This window comes from Lathyrus oleraceus, chromosome 7 (genome assembly GCF_024323335.1).
Source record: "Lathyrus oleraceus cultivar Zhongwan6 chromosome 7, CAAS_Psat_ZW6_1.0, whole genome shotgun sequence".
Classification (NCBI taxonomy): domain Eukaryota; kingdom Viridiplantae; phylum Streptophyta; class Magnoliopsida; order Fabales; family Fabaceae; genus Lathyrus; species Lathyrus oleraceus.
Genome location: NC_066585.1, coordinates 536,874,703 through 536,883,915, shown reverse-complemented (window position 1 = coordinate 536,883,915; position 9,213 = coordinate 536,874,703). Strand labels below are relative to the sequence as shown.

Sequence of the window (9,213 nt, the reverse complement as noted above, 5' to 3'; positions counted from 1 at the left end):
GCTCTTTTGCAACCTATGAAGTCGTACCACTTCTTTGAAGAAGAGATTAGCAACTTGACAAACATTATCTACTTTCTTACAAGGTATGAAATGTGCCATAATTGAAAATATGTCAACAACCACCAAAAATAAAATGTTTTTCAATCTTTGTTCTAGGCAACCCTAAAACAAAACCCATAAAGATGTTAATCCATGAGGCATCACCTTAGATTTGACATTTTTATAAACAATATTTTTTCACAAATCTTTTGAACAAATATTTAACACTCCAATACTAAAGTCAGTTCAAGATACAAGATGAATTTAGTGGGAAAAAAATGAAAATCATAGAGTATACCCCTAGTTCTTGTGTAAATCAATTTTTATATCTTGAGTTAGGTGAAATGCATTGAATGAATATGGGTCTGAGCTCCTTTGGACCCTTGGGTGACCCATAACAATATATATATATATATATATATATATATATATATATATATATATATATATATATATATATATATATATATATATATATATATTCTTAATTATTTGAACATTATTTTAGTTATTATATTCTTAATTATTTGAACATTATTTTAATTATTATATTCTATTATTTTAATTTTGGTTTGAATTAATTTAACTTAGTTTATTATAATTCTTTAATTTGGTCCAATTATTCTTAAATGAATGTTAAAATGAAGTGTAGAACTATGTTATGTTATTATATGTATTATCGATATTATTGTATTAAATTTGTAATGAATTTTTGAATTAATTATTTTATTAAGTTGTGAATATATGATTATGTGTGACATATTTATGAAATTTAATTTTATATTATTAATTTATTTAATAAACTGTTCGACCGAAGGTTTAACCGGTTGAACCAATTGAACCTTAAACCGCAAGTTTCACCAGTTGAATCTCCGGTCCGGTTTTTAAAACATTGCAGTCGGCGTATGAATAACTATTCACGACGGTTAAAAGACCCCCAACATCTAACATACCCAGCGAGTCTTGGGGGTAACTGTTCCGTGTCAGCCAAAAACTCAATAACACGAGGTCCATTTATCCGATCTACTCCATTAAGTCCAAGGTAAAACCTTCACAAAGAATTTTCAAGTATACGGTGTCTAATATCCACTTTCACCACAATTATCTTGAACCCTAACTAACTTGAGTGTTGGAGTGTTAACCATGCAGGTATCCCCTTGAACCGTCGTACCGGAGATTAGCAACGCCAATTCAATATCGACGTTAATTGGTGACGTCAGTGCAAGATCAACGTCTCCGATTCAAGAAGCATTGTGATCGCAACATTCGATCCACGATGTTATATCACAATATCACTCAAAAAGCATCGCTCCGCCTTACAATTCTTTCCATTTCTGATTCCGCAATAAAATATATATATATATATATATATATATATATATATATATATATATATATATATATATATATATATATATATATATATATATATATATATATATATATATATATATATATATATATATATATATATATATATATATATATATATAACTGTTTATATATTTATTACTTTTATTCTTATAAGAAAAAAAAATTATTATATGTTAACTATGCATAAATAAGATGCATTGTTATTCAATGTATTTAAAAAGTAATATTTTCTTAATATCTAAATATACAAAAATAATTTTAACATATACTAGAGGAATACTATACAGCTGTTTTGTATTTGTATGAAAGTTGTGTCCAAATACATTTTTTTTTGGTAACTGAAAACAACATAGAAAAGGATGCCATGTATTTAGTGATTCTATCTTATAAAGGGTTTAGAATTTCTACTACCGGTTCTTAAGATTAGCTCTTACTTTCACTCTGATTTGGAGAGAGATATCGAAACGATGCCGTGCCTCAATCTCTCCACCAACGTCAACCTTGACGGCGTCGACACCTCTTCCATCCTCTCCGAAGCCACCTCCACCGTCGCAACCATCATCGGAAAACCTGAGTCCGTACGTCTCTTTCTCGCTGTATCTCTCTTCAGTTATTTTGAGTTTGTTTGTATGATTTTCTCTCTAGTTTGTTTGGAATAGCCTGCAATTTCTGCAATATGTTGAAATTTCATGTGGTTTGTGTTGATTTGTGAAAAATGATAGATGATGAGCTTTTAGTTTCTGAGGAGGGGTTGATATGCTTTTTTTACCTAATTTAGTAGAATGTTTTGTAGAAAACTGTGTTATTAATTGAAAATTAGTGATCGGCGAAGATTTAATCATAATTATCTTGTATGTTTTATCATAATCTGACTATTATTCACAAGGGGGCGAAAATTGGTGTACCCTATTTGAATGGAAAACCCTAGAATTAGCCGGTTGAAAACATATTCAAGATTGAAAGGGAGCCTTAACGAATGCGGATGGAGTCGTTACCTTTTGACTAATTCATAAGTTTTAGGCTGTGGAGATGTAGTTAAGGATTGTAGTTGGATGTTCTGGAAAAATGTAGACATATGTGGCTGATGCGAAGAGGCTCCAAAAATCGTGACATTGTGTCTGCATTTGTTGTTGCTGTGATGCAGACAATTATTGAAGACCTTTATTATTAGATCGCAAGTTGAAGATGGAGGTTCACTCTGTTGGAAATCCAACTTACCCACTGGAGAACAACAATGGGTCCAACCCTTATTTGGGTGCTGTTTATAGTAGGTGTTGGAAATGATTTCCCTCGAGATACTATTTTGGTCTTCCGCTATGACCTGTCTGCAAATGCAGTCTTTTGGTTGAAGTTGTTCTACATTTTCCTGTGTATCTAACTGTTTAAAGTTCTAATTTTACATTTATTGCTCTAAGTTGTCCTACATTTCTCTATGTATCTAACAGTCTCATGTTTTCAATATGCATTTCTAAAACTGCTCATTTGAACAAGTGAAGTAAAAGGCTTCTGAGATACTAGTATCCCATAAGGCACTTCCCTGTGTACTGCTGCTTCTCCTTTCTGGCTCAGTCAAGGCACGCCGTTAGCACTTAGTTTGTAAATTTAAAACACTGACTAGTCAATGTGTCTAACATGCTAAGAGGGATGGTATAGAGGGCTAAAAATAATTGGAATATTAAAAGCGACACCAACTCTCAGATTACTTAATTTATTTCGAAAATTAAAGTCAAATGTCCTACTATTTGTTTCTTAATTTTTATTGTTTGTTAATTTTCTAGTGTGCTTAGTGCCTTTCCAACTGCTTTATGGTGCCTCTGATTTAGGCAATAAACTCCTTGGCACCATATGGACACCTTTCATGTTAAATCTTTAACTACTTTGATTTGAATTTGAACAAACAATCTTGAGTGAATTTTAAGGATGCTTTAGATTGATGCTAGATGCAGGGTGTTATATTTATGTTTAATTGCTTTTTGTGGCTGGTAGTTTATTATTCTCTTTTATTATATTCTTTGATTTGCCATTATATTTTGTAGTTTTGATGTAATAAGTGTTTTTAAAGCATTAGTAGTCACACCTTTGTTGATTTCACAGTATGTGATGATTGTCCTGAAAGGATCAGTACCCATATCTTTTGGTGGGACTGAGCAGCCAGCAGCTTATGGAGAATTGGTGTCCATTGGCGGTCTTAACCCGGATGTGAACAAGAAACTAAGTGCTGCAATTTCTGCAATTATCGAAACCAAGTTGTCTGTGCCCAAGTCACGATTCTTCTTGAAATTCTATGACACCAAGGCAAGTGTATAAATCTCTAAGCTGTCGTGAAAAGAAGGGTCTTTTCTTATTGCAATCTTCGTTTTTGTTTAGGCCCATCAGAGTCAAGAATATGCACAGTGTTTGCATGCTTTACATCAGCAATAGATCATGTAAATTAATCCTTACCGTTCAAAACTGTTAGTTAGCCCCTTTTAAGATGTAATTAGTAACTCAATCTGTATCTTCTTTTGACATCGCCTCCCCTTTTTCAGTGTTTACTTTTATGCACAGTAAATAGTTGCTTCTGCTTCTTTTGCTGACATTTCTGCTTTGATTGTGTTGCAGGGTTCCAACTTTGGATGGAACGGTTCTACATTCTGAATTCCATGTTAGTTTGGTTACTCATGGTGTCATGAATGTTGGATGGAGTCTTCATTATGTTCCGTTTCTACTTATGTGTCTATATTTGATGTCATAACATTAGTACTTAAGGTTTCTGGTGGTCTAAGCGAGTCATGCAGTCAATTTGGTCAATTGTAGGGTCAAATGGTGATTATGTGTGGTTATCGTTCTTTTGGACAAACATTATCCGGCATCATTTTAAATGGACATTTGTATTGATGATGCATGATCAATTAAACATGATTCCTAGATGAAATACCTGTCTGTTGCTTATCAATATGAAGCCATAATAGTTTTATCTATGATTGATTGGTGTCTGGTTTATGTCATAGTTGTGATGCCATAATAGTTCTATCTAATGATTGATTGGTGTCTGGTTTATGTCATAGCTGTGAATGCAGTGCTGCGATGTTATTCAATCACGTTTTATCTTTTTCTATTTACTTTTGGAGACAGTGTCCATTTTATGTGTGTATGATTTCTGTTAGTAATAGAGTATGATTTGGTAAATTAATGGGAGATAAATTTTCTTATGTATATCAATTTTCCATTGTAGAAGAAAAATGTGGACAGCATGTCTGCAACACAATGAACCGTAGAAGAGAATAGAAAATTAGGATTGTGGAGTTTTTGAAGTTGATGTTACAAAAAGATAAAAAATTATTGGGTGTGTAGGTAAATGGGTTTTAAACTATCAATGTTTTCTATAACTATAAATGAATATTTTAAAAATAAGTTTAAATTAATTTTGAAATGGGACCATTGTTTTGGGCCCGACAACCTATGGCAAAATCGATCAAATGATATACTGGAATGCTGGGGGCGTGTACGTTGTCACGTTGGGGTTGAATGTTCTTCGGGCCGTCTCCCGTGGGCTGGGTCGCCTGTTAATGGCATGTTGTATGTGGAGAATTTAACTTGCCAATCTCAATTATACACATGTGTTTTTTTGAATTTTCTGGGCGATACCGAAAATTTCAATTTATCTACCGAAAACTTAAAAAATATTATGTTTTTATCGAGAATTATGAAATTTAAGTGATTATGTATCTTAAATTTCAATTTTTTTTATAATTTATCACAGAAATTTCATCGGTATAAAAATGACCTGTAAATTTCTGGAAATTTCAAAAATTTTGATAGTTATAAAAACTTTGTTTTTCAACGAAAATTTTAGAATTTCCTAAAAAATTAGAAAAATTGTAAATTTAGTGAAATTACCAATAATTATTGATCCTTTTTATTTTTTGGTTTTTTGCAGTGAAATACAGGGACATGAACAACACTATTGCAAGTAGAGCGGCAAATAGAACGACACGCCAAACTAGGGCTAATGAGGTTGAGTCTTCCCAGATACGGGTTGGACAGGTGGTTCCAACCGGTTCACATCGGAAACGGTTCCGCGCACCCATAACACCAGACGAAGACTTGTTAGATCATTTGAGTAATCCATAGATGATGCCGAGGTAGTTCATGCTCAGGATGTTCATGATCCAGCGGATGGGACAAATGTGATACATTGCTGATGAGGTCTTAACATCTAACTCAATCGGTCCCTTTGTTAACCTACGGTGAAATGATCTCCACATATCCTTCACATCTTCATTGGTCTTTACCTCAATAAGGTTGTATTTTATCATTTCATCAATATCAATTCAATCTTCACGAAATCCGATCTTTCTCAACTTTCCGTTTTCGGTATCAGGCAATAATTCATTCAACTTGGATGTCAAAGCGACGAGAGATGTGATGCCAATCGGAATCCAGAATTTTACAGGAGGTGAAGCTCCATTGAAATACACTTCTGCCTTAATAAAAAATTAAGGAAGAGACATTTTGAGATATTTTTATCAAACAACAACTGACCCCCTTATTTATACAACTTTGCATTTATTCTGTATCACACAAAACTGTTTGTGCAATCACAGTCGTCCAAAGTTATCGGTAAAATCCTAAGCATTTAAAATTTCAAACAATTAACACTACCAAAAATTTCACTTTGATTGAAATTTTCGGTATAAAATTATAATTTTAGAATTCCCAATATTATTTGTAAATTCACGGAAATTTCATAAATTCTGGTATATCGGAGATTAAAATAGATTACCTAGTTTGTATCGAAATTTTTTATTTGTCTACCAAAAACTTTACACGGAAATTTGATTCAATTTTTTGTCAGGGATAGTTTTGAAATTTTAAAAATATGTGAATGTCAGGTATAATTGGGGGGTGTTAAGTTAAATTCTCTTCTATGTTATGTGAGGTGTTTAAGGAATGCAATTTGGAATGACACTTAAAGGAGAAAAAACCATATCCTCAATTTGAAAAAGAAGTCGTCATCCCATATTCTCAGTTCCACTAAAAAACAGGGAAACTGTATACTTGCATCTAGCTTAATCCATAGAGTTTGAAATAAATATTCCTATGTCATAGTGCAAGAAAGATCATTCACTAATTTCACATAAAGATATATAGAGTCTCTCACAATTCTTACGTGAACAAACATTTTTACTACCTGTACTTTTAATAAATATAATTGGTGTTCACAGTGAGAATTGACGTCCATTGTGGAGCTTAATAAAACTAAAATAAGTCTCAAGTTTAATTTGAATGGTGTCGTTGTCGGTGGCGACTGCAATGATGATGGCAAGGGGAATATTTGTAAATTTGGTGTAATGTTGCCTTTGCAAATTTGGTGCAGAATTGGTATGGAGCATGCCTTAAATCAGAATTTAGATCAATTGTGGTTGGAGTCTCACTTCAAACTAATGGTTCTTACTTTTAGTAATGCTTCAGATGTGCCTTGGAAGGTTAGAAATAGACGGGACAAGTGTATTCAACGTCTAAATGGATCGAATTTCTTGACAACTCATATTTACATAAAAGAGAATCATTGTGCATAAACTCATAGACTTATTAATTTTTAACTATACTTAATGGAATTGTATACATCTCAATGTAATTATGCATTTCAATAGAAACAAGTTGAAGTTCTTAACTTTCATATATATATATATATATATATATATATATATATATATATATATATATATATATTATATATATATATATATATATATATATATATATATATATAAAAGGTTTGAGGTTTAGGCTTTAGTCCCTCTAATTTTCTTTTATATATCATAGGCCATTGCCCTCTTTTAGTTATAAAAAAATTAAAAAATTTACCATTTCATTTTTTGTTGACTAAACTTCCACGATACTTCCGCAAACACGCTGGCATGATATAAACGACGTGTGACGAGAATGAACCAATCACATTCCTACCCGCAAACGCCACTGCGTTTTTTCGTCGGTGGTGGATTCGACACCTTAACCATTAAGAATAATCAAAAACCCCTTTACTTCTAATTCACAAAATCACAATACAAATATTTCAATCATAACCCCTACCTCTCATTTTCTCTCTCTAAACTCCCAACAAACCTCTCTCTCTTTCTCTCTCTAGACCGTTACAACAATGTCCTCCTCCGCACCACCCGTTCTCCCCGTCGCCAACGTTCCTCCTCCTCCACCAATCGGATCCACCGTCGCTGCCACCGGATCTGATGCTCCTGCCAACTCCCCAGCCGTCCGTGTTCTCCTTAACAACCTCTCCGAGTCTCTCCGCCACGGCCTCGCCTTGCGCCGCCCTTGGACGGAACTCGTTGACAGATCCGCCTTCTCGAAGCCTGAATCCTTCTCCGAAGCGACTCTCCGTGTCCGCAAGAATTACTCATACTTCCGTGTCAATTACTACGCCATCGTCGCAGGGATCCTCGCCGTGTCTCTCCTGACGAATCCGTTCTCTCTCATTCTCCTCGTCGGCCTCCTCGCTTCGTGGACGTTTCTCTACCTCTTCCGTCCCTCCGATCGTCCTCTCGTTATCCTCGGTCGCACTTACACTGATTTCGAAACCCTAGCGATTCTCTCAGGACTCACTCTTATCGTTGTGTTTCTCACCAGCGTTGGTTCTGTTCTCGTCTCAGCTTTAATGCTTGGCGTTGCTGTTGTTTGTATCCATGGAGCATTCCGCGCACCTGAGGATCTTTTCCTTGATGATCAGGATAACTCTCAGGCTACTGGATTCCTCTCGTTCCTCCGCACTCCTGTTGCAGCCGCTGTTCCTTCCGTCACCGGACGCGTTTGAGCGTGTTGAAGATATCTTCAATATGAAAACGGTAACGGTTTTTTAGCCTGATCCTTTGAATTTTGGTACTGTGGCGAAACCATTGCTGAAAAAAACCAGTTCTATATTTTGTATTTTTTTTTAATTCCATGATCAGTATTGACAAATTGGATTTATATAAATATAAATATAGGTTAAGATGAATCTTGAATATTATATGTACGGATCTTTGTTATTTTGATTTTGTATTATACATGATTTGGTTATGTTGTTGATGGATCTATCAATTTTCTGTAATCTATATATTGGTTCTGTAATTTTAGGAGCTATTGGTTATTTTTTGGTTTATTCTGAATCAATAGGGAAATAAATCATTGTTCTGTATTGTTTACACAACCATTATGTCCACTTGATGTTGTTTAGATTTAATTATTTCTGGTATGAAGAAAGAATAGAATTAGGGTTTAATCTTTTCCCTCTTAAGTTGTGCAAGAAGTGTTATCTATTATGAAGGACGGACACAAGAAACATCAATGTCGGTAATAATTTTAAAAAATAAATAAATAAAATATAATTTTTTTCATAGGTGTAGGTGTTAAGATAGATGATGTACGCAAGTACATTACTCTCCCCGTGACATATTTGTGAATCACTACTCTTTCTGTTAAGATCAGTCAATTCATATTCTGACTTAAAGCCAATTTGATATAGTGGAAACGTTCGTTCTGTCATTTGTTCAACTATCATGATCCCTTGATGACGTGATTGCATACATCTCAATCTCGGACATCAGGGATCCCTATGTTTGCATTTGTCAAACTATAGAGGGAGTCAAATTGTCACACAAAGATTTGTGTACGATTAATCTTCTAATTTGATCTCTTATTCATGCCCTAATTGATAATTTAATGAAGTGGGGCAAATTGAGTCACACTCATTCATTTGAGTTTAATTGAGAAAATCTGTTATATCTTTTAGGTAAACAGTTGTGAAATCACATATCTGTCAAG

At 33.8% G+C, this 9,213-nt stretch overlaps 2 protein-coding genes across 3 annotated transcripts; both read left to right on the top strand.

Annotated features, from left to right (window-relative positions):
• The first annotated feature begins 1,712 nt into the window (after nt 1-1,712).
• LOC127107748 (uncharacterized) lies at nt 1,713-4,373 on the top strand. Of its 2 annotated transcripts, XM_051045072.1 has the most exons (4): nt 1,713-1,991; nt 3,508-3,708; nt 3,781-3,839; nt 4,015-4,373. In XM_051045072.1, the coding sequence occupies exons 1-3, from the start codon at nt 1,881-1,883 to the stop codon at nt 3,832-3,834; spliced, it is 366 nt and encodes a 121-aa protein (XP_050901029.1). In that variant the 5' UTR covers nt 1,713-1,880; the 3' UTR covers nt 3,835-3,839; nt 4,015-4,373. The 2 variants fall into 2 exon arrangements, with proteins under 2 accessions (XP_050901029.1, XP_050901030.1); XM_051045073.1 differs by lacking the exon at nt 3,781-3,839.
• Nucleotides 4,374-7,344: 2,971 nt separating this feature from the next.
• Nucleotides 7,345-8,520, top strand: LOC127107747 (PRA1 family protein B4). Its single transcript, XM_051045071.1, has one exon. It carries the CDS (start codon nt 7,556-7,558, stop codon nt 8,222-8,224), a length of 669 nt encoding a protein of 222 aa, XP_050901028.1. The 5' UTR covers nt 7,345-7,555; the 3' UTR covers nt 8,225-8,520.
• The last annotated feature ends 693 nt before the right edge of the window (nt 8,521-9,213 follow it).